The sequence below is a fragment of the Trachurus trachurus genome (genome assembly GCF_905171665.1).
Source record: "Trachurus trachurus genome assembly, chromosome: 1".
Lineage (NCBI taxonomy): Eukaryota > Metazoa > Chordata > Actinopteri > Carangiformes > Carangidae > Trachurus > Trachurus trachurus.
In genome coordinates, this window is record NC_139891.1 from 18,162,482 (window position 1) to 18,185,454 (window position 22,973).

Genomic DNA, 22,973 nt, shown 5'->3' on the forward strand with positions numbered 1-22,973 from the left:
GTAATGGGTCTTCACCTGTGACCTGAATTGATATACCTTTTCTTGTAACCTTTTAGTACCCCCCCCCCCCCCCCCCCCCCCCCCCTCCATTGCATAGTAATCTGTAATGATTATGTCAGATTGTTCAGATTAATAAAAGCAATCACTGCTATGATCCTCACTCACAGATTGATGAAGTAGCCATGGCAGACTTGCAGAGGGCTGTGAATGTGACAGCAAGAAAGACACATAAAACTTTAAGGCTCAAGTTGAGGGATTTATTAGAGAAGGGTGAATATAAAGGTACTGTATGCAGGGATTTCTATTCTCTGAGCAAACCACAACTAGTCAAACCTCTCTGTCTATATTTATACGCTACACAACTTCCAATCAAGGTCATCATAGTTAGTGATGTAATAATTAAATAAATGAATTTAAAAAGGCAATACAATATACCATAAGTGTGCCTTGGAAAACACACCATATGGATTATTATTATAATCATCAGGAACAAGGAAACTACTTGGATGCCGACACTTCCAGGTATCTTAAACATAAGTTATTCCTAGCACTACAGGTTAACATTCAAATTGAAAAAAAAAAAAAAAAAAATTCAAGGGGAACACACCAACACCGGTATATTCCCTTTAGAATAACTCCTCTACTGAACCATTCAGGATTTCCATTCAGACAGTTTAAATGTGTATACAAGCAGCCAGTCAGTAGCACGTTAATGATATAGCTAGAACATCAACTGCCACAAATTTTTAAGATGCCACTCTTCTTCCTTCGATATGTTTCTCTCTCTCTTTTTTTTTTTTTCTTCAAACTCCCACATTTTCAAAAGTAGTTTTGTTTGTGTCACATTTTGGATCTCACATATTAAGCTACAATAAGATCGATAAATAGTGTTGGGTGTGTGCTGGCTGTCTGTGAGCCACGAGGCCCACAGTGTTCACAGGAGCTGCAGTGTGGCCTTTTAATATGTACTGTAGTCCTCCTGAGGTGTCACCAAGCACAAACAGAGGTGGGTTAACACAATGTAAAAAGGGACTTTTACTTCAACTCGTCAGCGCCATGTTTTGTTGTTTTTCTTGGGTAAGCACGACGTTTCTTTTTTTTTTCCTCTTTTTTTTCTTTTAGAAGGAGTCCATGGCCTTGAATTCACTGAGGGCCTGGACGGGGGAGATGTGTTTCTTCTGGGAGCCTCGTCTCACACGTGTCTGGCACTCCTCGGGTTTCTCCCTTTTTACCAGCGGCTTCTTCTCTGGGGCCTTCATGCGCCAAGACACCACTGGTGAGTTGACCGCCGCTGTGCCGTACACCTTCTGGTACTTGGTGGAAGCTACATAAGATGCCTTTACAGTCAGCACCACTGCGTTCATTAGGTTCTTGGCTGCCTGGATCAGGGATGTGGCACTATCCAGCTACGAGAGGGCAAGGAATGTTGGAGAGGAAAGAGAGAGAGAGAGACAGTCAGAGCCAAGTCAAAAAGTTTACTTGTTGAGAGAAGAATCCCATATACAATATTCTTCATCAGGGTCTGTGAACTCAACAAGCACATTAGAACATATTAGCTACACATTAGGAGGTCTGTGCTGCAAGTAGCAATTGAGCTGGATACAAACATGACCATCACTATATGACATCTTACTTTTGCAGTTCTTAATTAGCAGAGGCAGGGGTCAGGTGTACCTCTGTCTCCGTCTGTTTTGTTTGGCTGACATTTAAGGGTCGGCGGCCAGTGGGCCTCCTCCTACCTCATGCTGAGACGAGTCAACTGTGCAGATTTAATGAGTGTGGACTCCAGCTGGCCACCATGAAAAGGTTAAAATCTCAGCAGGGCTTGCAAATCTCATGTGAGACAAACTATAATAGAGTCCTGAGAAATCACGAGGAACGCAGTACACAAGAAAATCCAAAGCAAAGATAATTTGATTTTGAATTAGAGGATCAAATCAAAAAAATATTAATTAAGTTAATTATTGACAGAAATCAATGCTATTTGCAGAAAGAGAGAACTGTAAAGACTGCATTTAAAATCAGAATTTCATACTATTCTGTGACAATTCGAAAACTGAAGACAGCTATGAGACTGTAACCATTGTCCTCATGCATTTCTGGTCTGGATCTCTTCATTTTTCTGCTTCTTAAAGTTAAAATTTGTTGCAGAATGTTCCTTATCCAAAATGAGGGTCTAATGATAGATGTGCTGTAAAGATTGTAAAATGCTAACTTGTGATTTGTGAATGAAAACTGACTTAATATCAGTATTATCTGTTTAATAAGGTCAGTATCAGCACAGACCCTGATCAAATGTACTATATGGGAGACAGACACAGTCTTACACACACACACACACACACACACACACACACACACACACACACACACACACACACACACACACACACACACACACACACACACACACACACACACACACACACACACACACACACACACACACACACAAACACACATACATAAAACAAACTGCCACACACACACACACCAATAAAAAGAGCTAAATCTTCATTGTGTGGTTGACATCTACGTATGTCTGACTGCAGCTGTACCAAACACATGTATTGAATACATGTCCTTTTGTTGGAACATGTATTTTCTTGCTTTATGAAAAGATGAAGTCTCTTTATATCGACATCTTATACTGTAGCTTTGCAGAAGGATTTAGGAAAGGTCACACATTATTATGAGGTCAAAATGATCAATATTTTTTCATTAAGACTACATTTGAAAATAGAGGTTATGTATAAGTATGTGTGTGAAGCAATACATATTAAATGTATCAAATGTTTCTCCACATTGGAAAAAAAACAAACAACGATGAAAAGTTTAAATGCCAAGTGCAAGCGATGTGGGATAACTGTCTGATTTTACTTTGTGCAGTGATAATAGGGTTCAGGAGGCATGAAAAATACAAATGGAAAAAAGCCTGCGGTGCATCTTTCTGGTATTATTAGATAGTAATCAGTCTGAAATAATTGCATCACCCTTAATATGCATGACCCTTCATCTGGTCTTTCAAGCTTCATCCTGACCTTGAACTAAAAGGTTTGCCCACCCGCAGTGCACAGCATAAAAAATTGTCTAAACTTAACCTAGTCTGGTGACTACCGTCCAAAAGTCTATCAAGAACATCAGTGCTAATGGAATTGCTCTGTGTGGTCAGACTTACCCCAGACACAATGAGTTCTCCTCCCAGGTTCTGAACCTCAGCTTTCACCTTGCTGCAAATGTTGAGTTGATGACAGTACAAGGCGATTCTTTGCAGGTAGGCCAGCAGGTCCTGCTTGCATGCTGAATCAGGGCACTGAATGGGGAGGAGGCACAAACAACACATGTCAAAACACACATCCACAAAACAGTAATAGCTATAGGTGGACACAAAGTCTCAGTGCTCAATTTAGTAGTGTCACTATCATCAATCAGATTACTAATTGATAAACTACAACTTGGAACGAACTGAAAAGGCATTATGTGTGTTTTGTAATAGTGTCATGGCAAAAACGTGTTTTGTGAGGTCACAGCACAGGGTCATCTGCAATTAAGTGAACATTTGTGCCAAAATTCCCTCAAGGCAATCCTGATATATCCTGTTCACAACAATGGGACAGACAACCTGAAAACACAACGCCTCCAGTCATAGCCACAGCTGTTGCCGGTGTGGAGGCATAGCAAACATGCAATTGATTTGTGCTGAACAACACATTGGCCAAAACGCAAACTAGCATACTGACATCTCACTTCCTGTATGGAAACCTATACTATATTTCAAGTAAAGACAGGATCATCTGTGATGAACAGAAAGGCATCAACAAAGAAGACACAATTAGCCATTATATCATGAGATAAATCAAAGCCAAAGCACTTGGTTTGTTGTTGAGCCAAAGAATCTGGAGGACAAAAAAGGTCCCTGGCCTCATTTCAGGCAAGGATCTTATTGGCAAAGTCTAAAGCTGGTTCCTAAATAGGCCTGAGATGTGTGTTTTCAACCAAATTAGATTGTTATAGGATTCATAGTTTCTGATGTTGGAGCCTTTTTGTAGCAGAAATCCACAAACAATAATACCGACAAAAACACTGGGGTTATACTATTTTGGGTTGCTAATCACATATCTTTCCAGTGGAAGATGTTGCTTTTTTTTCACCCCCAGCGGTGATTTGATGCAGGTAATGGTTTCAAAGCCTAGTTATTTCACTGCAGGGTGTCAGACTCATTCATTTCACATACAACAAGACTATCACAGCATGTAGCACAAGAAGACAACAGATCAATTGAAAATGAATGAACTAATATTTTCTTACATAGGGATAAAGGTCTGACCTGGTCTTTCTGGCTTTTGTGCTACTTCGTTCAGCAAATGGACAAACAGGGAATATGAGGACAGTCTCTTCAGATCTCTTACTATTACACAGTTTGCCCCTATTATTCCATCTGGAAGCCTTCCAGGGATCAAGCTATGGCCCACTAAGCTCCCAGTGGGTTAAGAACACTGCATCAGCTGCCTAAACACTGCGAGCATCATTGTGTAGCAACACCTTTCTTCTAGCCATTAATATTAAACGGTCCTAACTAGGACATTCAGCAGCATCGCTGTATGGGAGAAATGCACAGCTCATTTCCTTGTCCTGTGGGCTCAGGTAGAGGAGGATGGCAAGTTAAATATCAAGCATGTGATACAGTATGAATATATCCCCTCCAGGACTGGCAGCTCTACTGGCTGCCCATCTACCCTTCTTCTCACTGTGGAGAGGCCTCTCTTGCTGCATGTCATTCCCGTCTCTCTCTAACTGTCCTGTCATTAAAGCCCCTCAAAAAAACACTTAGTAATAGTAAAACAAAGTCCTCCAACTTATAAATAGGATTACGAATGCCAATTCAAGGCATGGTTCACATTTGCAGGTGTGACCATTATCAGAGCAGGACATTCAACAACACAGTGAATAAGACCAGGGGTGCCACCAGCACCAGCTTAATCTCAATAAGTGTCACTGAATGCAGACTGAGGTGGAGCTGCTAGCTCATAGAGCAGCCAGTGAGGCAGAGGGAAACTTCTCCTTGGGCATTATCACTGCACCGGCAGTCCTGGCTAGCATCACAGCTAACTGCACTTCATGCTGCTGGCACACACACACACACACACACACACACACACACACACACACACACACACACACACACACACACACACACACACACACACACACACACACACACACACACACACACACACACACACACACACACACACACACACACACACACACACACACACACACACACACATACACACTGCTGCCCCAGGCAAGTTTCATGCAGACATGACACAATTGTTCCCTATTGTACCGTTGACTAATAGTCAATTTCTTCCACAGATTCCCTGTTGATGTAAATAAACTGTATGGCCCATTAGCTTGCTGGGGCCATTGAAGCTCTCTCTCTCTCTCTCTCTCTCTCTCTCTCTCTCTCTCTCTCTCTCTCTCTCTCTCTCTCTCTCACTCTCGCATTCTCTCTGTCCTTCATAAAGCAACAACATTCATTACTGACTAGTGAACAAACTGGGCTACGGCCTGATTTTACTCTGCCTTTCTGTAGCTCCTCCTGACCTCAGCACTTCTCTGTGATATATATATATATATATATATATATATATATATATATACATACAGTATATTTGTTCCAGTCTAAAAATGGTGACTATCTTTTATTTTGTTGTTTCTGTTGAATTTTTCTTCACATAATTATGAGTTAAAGCAGAAGTAAGCAGAATGTTTGTGTTAATATAAGTCCTAAATAGTTATATCTTCCGACAGCAATCACTTACATAGAGTGTTTGGTCTGAAACACGGGTCTGTCAGTCACTCTGCTCTGCTCTGTAAGCCGAGGAGAAAACTTTCCTTGTATCCTACAACCTTTATCCAATGAGGAGAGAGAACGGCATAAAGGGGTGGTCCTCTCTGTGTGTGCAGCCAAGGGATGCGCGTGAATGTCGTGACGTAGGGACGAGGACCAATAGATCCATGACGAGGGCGGGAACTGCTAACTCCATCGGCTGACAGGAAGAAACGACCGGATCGCTTACTTCTGCTTTAATGACTGAAATGCACTCTCTCTGGATAATTCGATGGACTTGAGGATGATGACGTAAACTACTGTGTCTGAGTGTGGAAGTCTGTCAAAACACAATTCACATCTTGCACTGATGTTGCACTTATATGCAGGGTGAGACTGACCCTTCCTGAATTATTCAGTGTAAAAAGTTATTTTGCTGTATTCTTATTCCTGATTCTGTACATATCCAATAACTAAGACAAAAGAGAGGGAGAGAAACAAAATGAAAGTGCTATTGAGATTCAAACAGAGCCTCTTACACACTGTTACACAATATGCCTTCTAGCTGACTGGACCACTGCAGTGCCTCTGATGGTGAGAATCTGTCAGTTACTTCAGGAAAGGTGGTGATCTTTCTATTTGCTCATGCAGCCTTTGGTGTCAGATCTACAGAGGACTGAACATTTTACTCCTCTAGTTCTTATGGAAACCAGTTATTATATTCAAGTGTTTTCCTCCCCCCCGCTGTTATCTTCTACCATCTGCAAAAAATCAAATGGATCACCAAGAGGCAGCAGAACCCCCACACTCTTGTAACCTGAGAAACCTGGTGTTTCCATTCACGAATCTCTTTCAAACATCCTGTTCTCTGTGAAAATTGTTCAAAATATCTATATATGCAATATGCCATGTTAGCAGTGCATTGAAAGTTGGCTCTGTAACCTTGAGAACCACTGAGAAGTCCCCTGTTGAATCACATTCCCTATATACCAAAAGATCACCCCTTTCATCATTTGGGATTAGCAGGGATCCTATCTAATGTACATGTGATCAACTTACTGGCAGACATCAGTATAAGATGAGACACAATAGGACTCTTAATTCTGAAGGATTACATGCTTCCTTTATAGATTCAGAATTTTAAAAATAACCACTGCACCTAAATGAACATGGGAAGACAATAACATATTGTATATTATGTGTTGTGAGATACGTATATGAGAAATGAAGCTTGATACAAGAGATTGCACTTTCAAGAAAACATGGTCACGCTGGCTTTCGAACGTCACCAAACAAAATGAAAAATTCATATTGGTCAAAATATAAAACAAAGCTTTCTCTTCCTGAAAAGCTGTGGCAGCTCTCAGATACAAGATTCCCACTCTGCATTAATTTTTGAAGTTAGTTGGTACTGACTCCTCCCCAGCCAGCAGTGGGTAAAGTGTAGTTTTTGTTTTTACTGAGAAGCATTTTAATTACACATCAGTCACACTTGGTTTCACTGCTGTCAGTGGAGGCTACAGGAGCTTTGCACTTGTTGTCCTGCACTCGGTGCGACAGAGGCTTCTGCTGTGACAACTAAAGTGAAACCTAGAGGTCCGAACGCTCCACTTCAAACTCACATGTGTTTAGCAGCATTATAATCAATAACTTGACACTTTCAAGTTCTACATTACAAGGCACCACCCAAACTGAAACTTTTCCGAATGTCAACAAATCCCATTAGATAGCCAAAAGCACCAATCATTTGATCCTGATAACAAATGACGCTTGTGTCGCCACAGCTTCCATTCCTGCTCAAAAACAGTTGCACCGTGTTATGTTTGCCTTCTTGACAATCAACCTTGTCACTGTTTGTTTTGAGTAAACCCTGCATACACTATCCTGCTGCTGTTAAATAAGTGCATGTACACTAAACTGTTTTCATCCACACTTAAAAATAGTCCCAGAGAATTGCACTATTTACTCATTTTTGAGGAATATTTGTTACAAACTAAATTTCCCTGCAGCTTTTAGGGGAAAAAAAAACTAAATTAAAAATACATTTTCAAGGTTTTCATCTCCAGAGGAAATGAATGGGCTTGGGGCTGAATGCAAGAGTACAGATTACTGAGAGATGGACTAACACATTGTTGGTTTTGGCCTATTTTGGGGATTTGATGACAACAAGAAAAATGAAGAATAAGAACCATGTACTATGATGTTTATTGTCTATGTTAAGACATACTCTCTATAAGAACATTAACCTTAAAATCCTTATATAAGACATCAACAAAGACCACCAGCACAGCTACATTCAAGGCCAGATGGTGCTACAGAATTGCTTAGCAATCCAACGTCTCCTGTCTCAGGCAGAGTGATAACATGTGAGTGCCGCTCACTGCACTCAACAATCAATGTGCGTATCACAATAGGTGTTCCTAATGTCATATGTATTTACTGTATATTGTGTCTGTAGGAGGCATATTTAAAGAATGAAACAGAGGAAGGGAAAATGGAGTGGGAGAAATAGAGTAGAAAAAAAGGCACTGCTGGAGTGAAATGGGGTGAGGTGCCTCGAGGGGTTTTTCTACGTCAAGTGCTGTGCTTAAATGACTATGAAAGAGCTTGCTGTCCTTCCACCCTTCCATGCAGAATTTCCTTCTGCTTCACACGTGCTCATCAATAGGGCTGATGTGGAGTCATGGCAACAAGGTTTGCTACTTAAGGGACCAGTCTGAAAGCAGTGGAGCAGCCTTTATTCCTACTGTCAAGCCAAAGTCCTCTCGGCCAGTACAGCTTACCTACCATAATGTGTGAATGCAAAATGCTTGTCTTCTTCACCCAGAATAAACACAAATAATCAAGGTCATGTTAGTCCTTGTGTAACTCCATTAACGTGCTTGATAAAAGCAAACTCTTGCTGTTTTAACTTTTACTCATCCATTCCATTTGCTGAATGGCATGGCAGACGGATGCCCCAAAAGCCTCACATGGAAACACTTTTATAATAAAGTACATGCTAGAAGTGAAAAGGTCCTCAAGCCCCTCTTTATTTTCTGATCATAGCTCTGATGTCTCTGGAAGTGTAACAGAAGGCTTTGAATATTCAGTAAACACTGGTCTAGGAACCATTTAAGTGAGAATTAAAAATGGCAAGCCACCTGCTCTTTCATTACGGCAACTGTTGATTCAGACACAGGCTCTGCCAGTGATTTGCCATGTGACAGATTCACTCCCACCTAAACCCTGTTTACACTGATCATCACCCAGCAGTTTACAAGCCAAGACGTGAATACATAAGCATACAGAGATAAGTTCATGCTTCCTTTGTCCTTTCTGTTCCAGATCCTGGGAGACGGAGTATTCTGAGACAAATGTTCTCACACATGGAAACATGCAAAAACGTTTAGATGCACACAGACTGAAACTCCTGATTTTCAGTTCTTTGTTTGTGGCAATTACTGCACAACAAACTCAAATTCACAGCCCAAAACTTTGTTCTGTGGTGAAATATGCTCAGGAGAGCAGCACAGTGTAACATGAGAAGAGCAGTGACTAAAGATGCCTTCTGGTCAGTTGAAAGCTTAGCATACTCCCCGTCCACTCAAACTGACAGGCAGTCTGCTCTGTGCTGAGTGCAGAGTATTGTTGTGAAGTCCCATATTGTCTCAAGATGGCACGGGATGAAAAAGATGTACAGTAGATGGCTGAAATCAGCTCATACTGGCAGGGCCGGCCCTAGGATTTTGGTGGCCCTGAACAATATTTAGTTTGTGGCCCCCAAAACGCCAAATCTGAAAACTGAATGAACAGACACACACACACACACACACACATAAGTTGATGTGTTAAATGAATTAAATTGAACACTGATTGGGACCTTTCTGATCATCATTTTTCTGTGTGAACTTGTGTAAACTGTGTATCCATGAATTACGGATGCACTATGAAGGATCATTCCCCCAAATAATTTAAAATGCATTTGTAGGAAACAGTGGTGTAGTTTTACAAAAGTTAGCAGGTTATTTTCTTGCTGCTGTCTATTGGATATCTCAGTGGCTTGATAACATGATTTGGTGGAAGGTTTGGTCATAGGTCAAGCAAGTGTTTGTTTTCTGGTGCAAATTCAAACTTTAACTTTAAATTTATTTAACATTAAATAAAAAATGTTTTGCCATACAGTATGATAGATTTGGGGTATACATAATGTGTAGTACGAAATGTTCTATGTTTTCTATTGTTAACACTCCTATGATCAATATTTTTAAATAAACAGACAACCCTACAGTAATTACCACAACGGCAATAGTTCTAGTCATCTCTACCAGGAGTTTCAGCCATGTTGGTTCAGTCTGACTGCTCCCATCATTTCCAGACACAACAGCAAAAGTGATAAGCCAGCGTGTAAATTATCTGCTCAGCACTAAACATAAAGACAGACGAAGTTGGCAACTAACTTGTAAATACAATGGTGCATTTAGCAGCTAAATTGACATTCTTTTTTTCCCCACAGGCTTTGAGGAGGTCGGAAGAAAGCTGAAAAGAAAGTGAATATTAGACATAAATTGCTTTGTATTTGCTGGATATGTAAATAAGCCACCGTTAGCTGATACATTTTTGCTCTCTCTCAAGCTGTCAGCTGTGATCAGCTGTGTTCAGCAGTGCTCTCCAAAACAAATTCAGTTAACTCAGGTTTTAAATAACACTTGAGCCTTCATAGGGCTTCATTGGATTCATTGCCTTCTAGTTATCAAAATTGCATGGAAATCCAAACTCAAGCACATAAAAGACCCATTTGTGGATTATACCTTAAACCACAAAATAACTGATCTTGTCTGCTGGCCTCAGTGCAGCTGTGGGACTTCAGAGAAATATTTGATCCTAAATTTTGATGTGAGCTCCAGCTTAGCTGCACAGCAAAGGGGCTCAGCGTGTGATACTGAAACCAACGATAATTATTGTAGGGGTTTGCTAGCAAACAGCAGTTGCAATTACAATGACAACAGGCTGCCTTAATAAATCAGCGAGTCTTGTGCCTGAGTTTATTCTCACTGCTTATTAGAGACAGATGAAATGAAGAACATTATGCATGACCTGAAGTGCTGCTAGCACTCTGCAATACCTCCCACTTCATTTGCTGTACACACACACACAGCATACACACCTATTTCTTTTCTCTCCCATCTTCCCTTGGCACAGCACTGATTGATTAGATATTGAAACTGGTCTGTCAGCGTGTCTTAGAGAGGTACTCATCTGATAATGAATGCAACACCTAGATTGGGAGCTAATTATATTAGAGCCACAACTTGGTTCTGCTGTCTTGCTCTCTCAGTGTTGGTCCCATTGAGAGAGGAAGTCATGCAGCAACCCAGCCCACCACTCCAGCTGTGCCCATCAATGCCCACATTAAAGATTTCCAATGGCCATACCCAGTCACTCTAAGTCAAATTTTAGTCTGCTGCCAGATATGATGACAAAGTCAGAGGCAGTTTCAGACTGACTGAACTAAAATGATAAAAAATTACAGTGACAGATGCAAATGCAGTTGCAAAGCTACAGTACCTGATCTGCGACAGCACGGGCCAATTTGTCCATCCTGGAACCAGCCTCTGCAATCTTCTTGGCCGCGTTGATCACATCTGAGGAGTTCTTCAGGGGGCCTTTGCCTCTGGGAAAATCCAAGGGGTGACAAAGAAGGAAATAGTGAATGTGGCTGGAGCTGCAGAGGCAGAAGACATGCAGAGCGTGCCTTTAAAGACTGCGCTCACTCACACTGTGACTGTGTCACACAAGCTCATACAGTGGCTAATTTGCTGTGGCTTGCAACAGAAACACGAAACATAACAATCAAGAGACAGTAGATAATGGATGTAACAAATATGGTATATCTTTGTCCCTCATGGTGTATCATGTGTGCTTTGAAGCACATGAAAACAAAAGTTTATGTTTTTGAAACCTAAAATACTATAGTTACAGTAGGAAATAAAAAAAGAAAGGGAGATAATCACCAACAAGTGAGCCTGCTGTCTGTGTTATGACTTCATAATTTGACAGCACAGGGAGAGTTAATGTGGCAAATAGAAGTCTTTTTCCTGATGTCTCATTTCTAGTCAGCGGTAAGCTGAAGTTTCCACTCAGTTTATTCTTTTCAGTCACTGGGGTCAATGCCAAGTAATAATGGTGCAGTCACAGCACTACAGCCATAATCATTCATGACTAATCATTCATGGTTCTAATTTCTATTTCTTTTGTTCTTTTGGGGTAGATCCATGCCATGTAATTGTGGAGTGGATCACGGACAGATACCCATCGTTCGGCATAAGGGATTTCCCAGATACGTTAAGCCTAGATGAGGGAGATTGAAATGAACGCTACAGGCTTTTAGTAAACACACACAAGACGACTGGAAAAGCAAACAGATTAGGCTACAGTATGTGTTATTGGATATCTTTGAATCACAGGATCACAAAACAGTCTGATTAAAACAAAGGTTATCTGGGTCACTTTGCCCTGTCAAACTGTTTATGGCTACAGTATAAACAGTATTATTATTTTTTTTTTTTATGGAGCAGGAGTGTCCCTGAGAAATACCTCTTGGACTTTAGTCTGTAAAGTGTTTTTTTTTTTTTTTTAATATAAACTATGGGTTACAAGGTTATCTGTATGAAAAAGGGCTCACTCATACAGAAATGTATCAGCTGTCCCCAGCTGCCCTCAGCTGTACAGAGCTTTTCAACATTTTTCATGGTGCACAGCTTTTCTGTTTGGGTTCAGTCACACTGCTCTAATCAACTTGCTCTCAGAAACACAGGCAAAAAAACAAAACAAACAAACAAACAAACAAAAAAAACATCTGTACACCCACTGTATCTGATATAACCAGTGACAAACTGCATGGAGACATTGTTTTTTTAGTTATTTTTTGCAATGGGATCACACCAACCACGATGCCCATCAACATGGTGATGTTCTGACCCATGAGTACTCAGTAATTATAATGTTATTCTACATAATGTGTCGGGCCACAGCCTTCTTTGAACTCAGTCTTCATTTTGATCTCAACTACACACATGTAAACACTTGCCAAACCACCTCTGTGCCAGTGCCAGCAAGAGTCGGTGTCTCCAGGACACTTTGCCATGATGATGAAAATAATACCAGCCACATGCTGCCATGGCTGGCAAATAGCTTGTAATCAAAGTGGAGCATTTAGCAGCTTAAGAATCAGACATTACCCTCTGGAGTTTGTGTATCTGCCAGATGTGCAATTAAGTAAGTGTTTGCTAACAAATTAGCCATATGAACTAAATTATGATAAAACATTAGTGTTCAGTTTACATCTTGTTTCTCATACATCTAACTGTCCAAAAATAAAGAAACAAAAAAAAAACAGTTTGTAGATTTAGATTTTGTTGTAATTTTTACCTGGTGAAGTCAGTCATCTCCATCATGATCATGCACATCTGCTTGGCCAGCACAATGATGTCATTGCCGTTGTCGTCCCATTTGGCCACTTCAGCGTCCAGCTTGCACTTCTCCTGTCTGAAGCTCTCCACCTGCTCAGCGATCTTGGCCTTCTCCTCCTGGGGTAGCTGCGCCATGATGGCCTGCAGACAAAATACGAGTGTGGAGGAAACAAAAGCATTAGAATAGGAGGAAGAGGTTGTTAGGGGAGTAAATTTGAGCGGAATAAATTTGGAAAATGGTTCACAATGAGGGAAATGCCAGAGGAGAGGAATTTAGGTAAAGGAGGCAGATAAGTTTGTGGAGGACGGAACGATAGGGAAATGAGGAAAGGGGCGAATAAAAAGAGGGATTAGTTAAGGAGAAAGAGTATAAAGGGAAGTTTATAAAAGCTGTAGCACCATTTGTTCTATTTTTTTCCTGTCCAGTCTACTTTTTAATCCTCCCTACAAAACTTGAACATTAAGTTTAGAGTCTGACTATCCCTGCCCTTCTGAAATGCTTCAAAATAAAGTTCTGAACTTAACATTTAATGGCTGGACCTTTTCAAACCCCATGACATCTTATACCCATAAAGAGCAAATCCATTTTTGCCTTCATTTTTTTCCCTCTATGAGAATACATTTGCTCTCTCAGCGGCCTTTGGGGGCAGGTACAAAATGGCATAAATCTTGTGGCAAGGTCACAGGCACAGTAAGGACCTGGTATTATTTGGGAGATAAATGTATAATTACCTCGGCTTCTTAGACCAGAGAATGAATAATGCATTTGTTCAACATTATGTCAGGGAGGTGAGATGGAAGGAAGAGTAACCTGGTTTCCATTAGGTCGATTCTATTGACTTGAGAGGCAGAGAGAAAACGAGTACAGTAAAAAAAAAAAAAAGAAAGAAAAGAAAAGTCACCATTCATTGTTTTTTAACCTCATCTATTATTGACTGTCCTCCAAGTATTGCTATTCTCTTAATGAAATAATTGCCCTTGTCCTCCTTTTCCCTCTCTCATAGCAAAGGTGGTGCGTGCGGGCGTGGGGTGAACTCAGTGATAAAGTGTATCACTTTGCTCGTGTCTCCTGGCAGATGTGTCAGAACAGAGATGCAGACACTTGGATGACTTGTCCTCAAATTCTTCGAAGGGAAGTAGGGAGGAGCAGTTAGAAGCAGTCAGAAAAGAGAAAGCTCAAAGAACAAGAGACATGTCCATGAGTTTCAGTGTACTGATCACTCCATGCCTAAAGTAGTGCAAAGCTTTGATGGCGGCTCACTTAAAAAAACAAAACAAAACAGAATGACATTAACAAACAAGCAAAAGCGGCCCCCTAAAGCCCAGTGTAGATTTCCTCTGCTGCTGGTGCCAAGACACACAAACAACAGTGCATCAGCAAATCCCATTAAACAGCGTGTAGGGTGCAAGCACTGCTCACATTTAAAACAAATACCAAGTTAATACCTATTTGGACTGCACAATGAGGAATAAGCTATTTAAAACAGACCAGTGGCTCCAGCAGGGCAAGCTTGTATTCACTCTGCAGGTGTGCTCCCTAAATTTCTACTTCCATAGATACACTAATCAGACAGATCCCTAAACTGAATTATTCAATATTGGCTTAGTTGATTTGCACTAATGAAGTTTAATAAACAAACTGTAACCAAAATCTCGAACAAAGAAGGTGAAGCTTGCCAGCTACTTCTGGCAATCAGTCCAAGTCTGCTCACACAGCATTATCTTCTCTCTGAAACACCCTTTTTTCTTCCGCTGTGTAAACAGACCACTTGTTGGAGGGTCAAAAAGCATTTGGCAAGATATGTGAAGGTGATTAAGCAGGGTTTAATCTCATCCGTTAAGCAGTGTTTGTTTTCATCCTTTAAAGAACACATGTCGTGTGCAAACAGGTGCTTCATGACGCCGTGAAACTCTGCACTATCCCCGTATGTAAAAAATTACACAGTCATATCAAACGGATGCTGACATTTGCTGTTGTTCGTACTGCACTTTAAAAGCCTCACTGCCTTAGCATTCACCCAGCGGGATCTGAATCTATACTGTATCTCACTGGCGGGGAAGTTAGCATCATCATTCGCCACTGCTCTGTTGAGCTTGCTCTGTCTGTGTGAGGGAATGACAAGGTCCGAGCCTGGACGCCAAATATGAACACTCTACATGTACTACATACACATAATAATCAACATCACCGGTGGCTCTGATTTTAAAACAGTGTGAATAACTGCACAAATATTCATAAATATAACAAAAAAAGTAATTTCAGACCAGACACTTTGCTTGTGCTCTCAGCGTGTGGTCCTGGATAGTCTGTAGCACCCTGGGGTGCGGTTCCTGATGATATGTTCATGTTTAATGTAGCCAAAAATATCATGTAGGCAACGCTGTACTGTAATTGCTGTCTAATCAATAGCGACACAGGTGAGTGCGCTGTGCCACCAGGCAGATCTCTCTGACCTCCAGACTGGAGTGCAGTCATTAGCATATCCTCTGTGCTCATTAGGTTTCTCACACCCAACTGTTGAGGCATCAATAATTAACTTATTTCTATAATTACACCAAAAGTATGCTGCTGGTATCAAAGTGGTAGGTACATCATTGAGAAGAAATACAGTTATGCTAAATCACACTCTAACAAGTCAGATAAAGAATATAAGTTGAGAATCAGAGTAGTTTTAGGTTTGCCTATCTCTGTAAGTGCAATCAAAATACCTTCCCCTGTCTTCTGCACATAAGAGCTGCATTAAACCAAGATGGAGCTTTTTCCCAAACAGCTACAGGGACTTTAAAAAAAAAAAAAAGTCTCTTGAAACTCAACAATTTGGATTGAAAATTCCTTTTCTAAAATTAGGGATCAAGGAAGGTTGGGGAGAGAGACTGGGGGATTTGGTTGGTGTTGCGATTCACTCTGAAAATGGTGTGACAAAAGAGAGAGAACATCAGGGAGGAAGACAGAGAGAGCGGGAGGGAGAGAGAAAGGGAGAGGGAGGGGTGGTTCTGAATATAAAAGGAAAACTGCAGCACAGGGGTAAACATATGAGCCAATTGGGACGTCAGGGGAGCAGGAAGGCACTTGGTGAGGCCCCCACACCTCCCTCCTCCCCCCATGCTCTCTAGAATTCACTTATCCCCAAATCCCTTCCCCTACTTTACTGATAACAACAAGGAGCGGGCCTTGGGAGCTTAACATAGTGGCAAATCCGGCCGAGGGGTGCTGTGCCAATACACTCTGCGACTCGGCTACGTCTGCAGGGATTAGAGCGCTTTCCGGGTTTCTTCACCGAGCGCGGCGTCTTGAAATGACTTTAATTTGTTTCATTTGAAATAAACTGCCCAGACACTCAGAGTTCAATTTTATGGATGACCTATCAACAGTGTTATCCAATCACTGTGTTAAGAGATGTTGGGTGTGTGTGAAGGGAGGGAAGAGGTGGGGGTGCTTTGTATTTGGCTCCCTGTGCATTATCTGTGGTGTGTTGTAGAAGGAGAGTTTGCGTCTGCATGTTCTAATAGAAAGAGACACTATGTACAGGCCTCCTTCCCCTGTGTGTGTTTTTTTTGCCTTCTCATTATGCATGTTTGCTCTAATAACTTAGCTTTATTCGTAAGTATAATAGAAGTGACAAGTGGAGCACCACACAAGGCACAGCACTGGGAACAAAGCCTCCTGGGACTGCCCCCGACTTGATTTGATTTCTTTCTACACCGAGCAAAAGGGTGACAGTGAGATCCAGAAAGTGAGAGGGAGATATCACGCCTGTGTCCTGTGTGTGATTCCCGCTCACTGGAGGGGCTTGGAGGGATCATGACTGTAAACCTCAATGTGCTCATGTCAGCTCCTATGGAGAAAATGGATTACGCTTTCTCTTGTCTGTTTGAATAGAAACACAGCACCAGCGTGCACTTGGCATGACCGTGAGAGGACATCAAGCTCTATCCTGACACGACAGGCTGAGGCCGGCTGGGCAGATCACCAGCGGTTCACGGCAAACACATCTTTTATGGATGTGCTTGCCTTCTGCGTGTGTAAATGTTTAGTCTCTGAGGGCATAACAGTGTCTATGAGTGGAAAAACAGGCGATATCAATTAACTGTGTGAGAGGCCTTGTCACTATGCCAGATGTATAATATGCGCTACACGATACCTTAAACCAAATGTGTTATACATTTGTCAACATGTTGCTATACATCGTCGGGTATTTATTTGATGCAAGCTTGAGTGCAAAGCTTGCTTTTTAAAGTTATGGTTGGTAATCATGTTCAGAAACACTTTTTGTTATACTGGGTGAAATGGTCCTTCTATCCTGAGAGTAGTCAATACATTATGTATTCAGAAAATGGAACGAAAATGATCAGACCTCTGTGGCAGCTGCAGGACTGACAAAACTCTGTCTTTTCGCTCTGAAAAGCAAAAAAACAATCAGATGCCTTCATTTCTAGTTCGGCCTATGCCCAATCAAGCTGCCGTCTCTCCCTCCCTCTCTCTCCTCTCGTGTGCGCGATCAGAGTCTTCACCTACGTCCGCGGAAAAGCCACACTCCAGTCTGATGGGTGGCAATGTAGCTCTGGCAATGCACGTTGAGTGTCTTCACCTACGTCCGTGGAAAGGTGAAGGCGTGGCTTCAGAGATAAGTTTTCAAAATGTGGCCTGATAGAACCGTTTTTCCAGAATCTCCAACCCTACCTTTAAGATTAAGTGCTTTGATGATGCTGCCATGCCTATCATGTCTAAATAAAACAAAACAAAACAAAAATCCCTACCTTTAGGTATTTGCAAAAAATCATTATATTGAGCCACATCACCCTTTAATCCATCTTATATCACTGCATTACAGTTACAAGTTAGGACAAAGGGACATGCTGTGACTTCAAACAGTTCCCAAGAAGAGCTGCCCACTCAAAACATAGCCGCGTGCCAGGAAAACTAGTTAACAGTTTGATGCTGTGAAGCTCCTTTGTGCCGCAGTGCTGGTGCGTCTAAGCTCAGATGGTCTTGCAATGTTACTCTGCGGGAGCCTTAGTAGGAGTATGCATACAACAAACTCAAAGCACTTCACACCCAGGACCCCCACAGTCATCCTGGAGCTGCTTATTGTGCACCCAAAACCTGAGTCTGTTCTATTCATGTTTGGAATTCAGCTTTAAAATTTAGCATTTGAACTGAGCAATAATTAAACAAAACTTACTTTCTCAGCTACTTTGGAACTTGTTAAAAACAAACAAACTTAGAGTATATTATACTATTGGTCTGAACATAAATAATAAAACACATAATTTGACTGTCCATGGGCCAATTTAGATTTTCTCAATGACACGTTTTACGAGTTACTTAGCCACGTGCTGTGATGTCATAAGAAAGAGGTCAGTACAAGGTGTGAGACAGGGGATGCTGCTGTGTGTACCCGACCCGTTACCAAGTGGTCTTTTTAAAATATTACTTTTGATCATTTTAGTGCCTTATTCTAATTAAACATTCAGTTAAAAAAAAATGTTTTAGATCATGTTAAAGATCATGTTCTAAAAGGCAACAACAAATTAAAAAAAAATCTGTGTTATAATTTGAAGGTCTTGCATACACTAGATGATGTTCAGAAATATATATTACTAGAATAAACATTTTACTAGGAAAGGAAAAGAAATCCACACACTGCAGGGTACCAGGGAATGGGTATTTCATCTGGAACTGTCTCCCTACAGCTGTGGTCACTCTGGACAGTTGATAATGTTAGCTAATGTTATTAAGCTTTGGCGATATGAATCTCACATTACATGAACCTGTTTGCTCACTTTATGACTTCTCTACTTGCACTACTGTTGTACTATGGTTTTCTATTAATCATTATCCCATTATTGCTACTTGTGGCCACAGTGAGATAGCCTTAAGCCTTTTCGGTAGCCTTAAGGACAAATGGTTGCCTCTAAGTGCCCCCGGTCCTGACTCATTTTTTCTTTTCAGCCATCACAACGGGGGGCTACAGCTGTGCAGTACATGTATTTAGCAGCGATAAGCTGTAGTTTTTTTTAAATGTATTTCTCCTTTCTTTGTGCATTACCCCCATGTGTACAGACTGTGTGGAGACCCAGGCAGTATAATACAGGCCTGTGCCACAGGGAGAGGCATTGGGCCAAGTCACACTCCTGCCATCCACAATCCATTCAACATGCAACACACCGCTAGAGCCTCTGTGTTGCTGGAGGGGAGCAAGCACTGATACCCTCTTAATGTTCTTTAAGCTGGGCCCAAGTGAAAAATTGTTAATGTGCAACAAAGCCGAGACCCTAGCGATCATGACTGAAGCCTTGGCATACTGTATTTTGTCTTTTGTCTGGTATCTGAAGGGAATTGGATAATTACTTATTTGTTTTTGATTGCAATTTTACACCTGCCATCCCCAAACAGTGTTTACTTAAAATAATCCTGCTTGTTACAATCATTTAAATGGACTTTCATGCTATGCAAGTGGAACAAGTTGGATGAATCGACTCAAGTGTGGCCAAAGAATGGGGAGGGTACTGGGGGGTGAGATGCAGTTCAACTTGCACCTCAGCCTCCTACTGGAGTAATAGTTCTTCTTTTTCTGTATATTTTTTACATTTCAGCTTAACTGTGGCGCATTGGAGATGTTGCAGCACAGTGGGGAAGTGAACATCAACTCACCCGAGCACTCTGCCCAGCAATAAGTTGGTCATCCTCGGTCTGGACACTTGTCCTGCTGCGAGTATCATAGTCTTCTTGTTCAAAGTCAGAGTCATCCTCCAGCTCCTCTGGTGTCTGTGAGAAACACAAAGACAAAGTTTGGCAAAGAGTCAAAGAGTGAGAGAGAGAAACTGGAAAAGAAAAAGAAAAAAAAAAACCCTCCTACATTGACAGTTGAAAAGGGCAGTTTTCTTTGACTTCATCCTTCATTGTGGAGGAGTAACAGATAGCGTAGCTCCCCTGTGTTGTAATGTTCAGTATACAGTGTCTCATTGGAATTTGAGTTCAAACTGTGGCAGAGATGTCACACATGTTAAGTCAAATCTCAGACTGAGATATGGACATAGAGTATGTGTGAGTTCCCTCAATACTAGATCAAACGCATAATGAAAAGAGATTTTTTTAGTCTAAAGAGATTTGGTGAGTTGATTGGTTTGTTTCCCCTGCAACTCCCTCACTCACTGAAAGTCTTCTACTCAATTAAACAACAGCAAACTGGTGACACTTTGAACATGCAGAAATTGGGGATCATAAGTATCTTTCCAATTAACAGTCATCATGATCTGGCTTTGGTGGAAAGTTGAAAAGATGAGCTTGTGTGTGAGCCACATTCACAGGTTGCACAAAACCTGTCACAGCAACTGTAGCTCGTGTGAAATAAGACAAACATGTCGAGTTACATTTAGCTTTAAAGTTGGAGCATTGAAGGATGTCACTGTAATTTTACACAGGAGACTAGCAGTGTAACCTCAGTGATACTCCTCTCTATTTTGTCATTTTATGACATGAAAAAACTCATCAATAACCTTCACAACTCAGAGGAGCGGAGCACCCACTCAGTTAATACTATTACTCAAATATTAAATTAAAAATAAATATAACATACATTAACATAATTATTCTCTTAAGGTTTTTAACCATGATGTCAAAGTCAAAGGAGAAGAAAACTAGAACAACTGACTGCACATTTTTAAAAGTGACTGTCAAAGCAATGTAATGGTATGTTAAATTATTTATACTGATCTGAAAAATTATGCCAGTAATAATGGCAATGAAGAAATGTTATTTGTTAATAACCTTGTCAAGCTACAACACAAGGATCAGACAATAGTTCTCAAAAGCTGCTTTAATGATTCACAACAGAATTGGAGATTGTAGAAACTTAAATGTAACATAATGTTACAAATTTTGCTTTTATTTGCATTTATAATAGGCCTACATAAATGTGTTTCCTTTCTTTGAAGATGTATAATGTTTAAACATGGCTTTGTGGTGATTGTAATTCTCACTCTAAAAAGTGACGACAGTCCTTTGATTTCTCTATTGTATTTATTTCAAAGGAGAAAGTAAAACGGCCAGTGCTGCTCAATGAGGGATGCAGAGTATTACACCACCACGCTATCATGCTAACATTGTAAAGGCATTGGGAGAAAAATCAATGTGTGGTCATCAAATAATATAATTGGAATATAATTGAGTTACAGTTTTTGCATCTGCTCAGACTTAACCACTAAATAATTATTACACCGTTTTATTTAGCTCTGCTGGCTATATGGGGCTCTATCACTAATTAAGATTAGTGGGCTAGCCAGCTTACTTCAGTGCAGGCTTGGTGAAGGTGGCTCAATTTTAACTGGGCTACAGTCACCATGGCAACATACTGTATGCTGCGGTGGCTAACCTGATGCAGAGCAGATGGTCAGACTGAAACATGAACATGAGTAAAGTCATTGCTACACACACCTGACATTTCAAAAAAGCCCTGAATTCATGGTGTTGTCACAGTTATCCTTGTAGAGAGCACTCTGGGTTTTTCTGTTTATAGACCACCTTTCTATCTGATAAATGATGGATATAAATACTGTTTCACACAAAACATGTGCTTACATTGGCTATAAAGCAGGAATTCTACCAAACAACAGGTTACTTGTAGACCATAGCCTCTGGCAGTAATAAATGGGCATTTATTGTTGCATGGCTGGTAATTGTGCTGAATGTCCTCATTAGTATTCCCAACAGTGATTGATCCAGTGTGGCCTGTTGGACACTGTTGGACATTCTATCACTACTGAGCATTAACATTTTCTGACGCACTCAATGAGATTGTCCAAATAAAAATAAAACAGATGACCGATGTGCCTTAATGAGGGGCAGCTATGAGCTGGGAAAAAAATGAAGACCACCCACACACTGAGAATTAGCTCCTGATAATTTATTTACACAATGTTCAGGACACATGGAGCTTCATTATGCATTCTTTTATCCAAGTGTTTTTATTTATCCACTATAGCTGGGATGATGTTTATTTAACACTAATATCATACCCTGTTTTGCTCATACTCTTTGGAATCTAAAGCTTCAAATAGTAAGACATTGCCCAAATTCATTATATTAAATACGTTGACAATTTATTTAGTTTATAGTTAGAATTATTTTACAATTTGAATATTTTACAGTTTTTTGTGTGTGTGCCTGTATTCAAATTTTGCACCACAAAATCACATTATTTTTTTTTTATCTGTACTGACCTAATTTCATCACGGAAAATAATCTTCCAATCTTATCTCAAATTAAATACAGTATACTTGATTTATTAATGATGCAAATGATTATCTGCTTGTGACACCCTTTTCACTCTAAATTTGAAATCATTTATATGTGGATCCAAAGATCCAGTCTAATAATGATGCATCTATGCCACAACCCGTGCAGCAGAGATATGTCATGTCACTATGGTACCATGCTAGAGCTATCATGCTGGGTGTGGTCACAGGTACAGTACAACAGACCACACCTGACCAGCTGTAATATTCAGGAGACATTCAGCCCATACAGGTATTTGAGTTTTTTCTTCAGTTGAATTGAAGTGTGATGTTACTGCTTAGGCTGAGTGAAAGGCAAATAACACAAACAGACAGTATGACTCAGGCCATGTTCACACAGAATTAAGAATGTGCGAAAAAAAAAAGAAGAAGAAAAAAAGCCTCCTCAT

At 40.6% G+C, this 22,973-nt stretch overlaps 1 protein-coding gene across 1 annotated transcript in view; it reads right to left on the reverse strand.

Annotated features, from left to right (window-relative positions):
* Positions 1-773: 773 nt before the first annotated feature.
* Positions 774-22,973, reverse strand: part of ctnna2 (catenin (cadherin-associated protein), alpha 2) — a 327,581-nt gene continuing 305,381 nt past the window's right edge. Inside the window, exons 14-18 of the mRNA XM_083981885.1 lie at positions 19,943-20,056; positions 13,247-13,428; positions 11,384-11,489; positions 3,179-3,313; positions 774-1,406 (exon numbers count right to left, since the gene is read on the reverse strand). Of these exons, the coding sequence (XP_083838011.1) occupies positions 1,119-1,406; positions 3,179-3,313; positions 11,384-11,489; positions 13,247-13,428; positions 19,943-20,056 (825 nt within the window). The 3' untranslated portion in view covers positions 774-1,118. The remainder of the gene's footprint in view (positions 1,407-3,178; positions 3,314-11,383; positions 11,490-13,246; positions 13,429-19,942; positions 20,057-22,973) is intronic.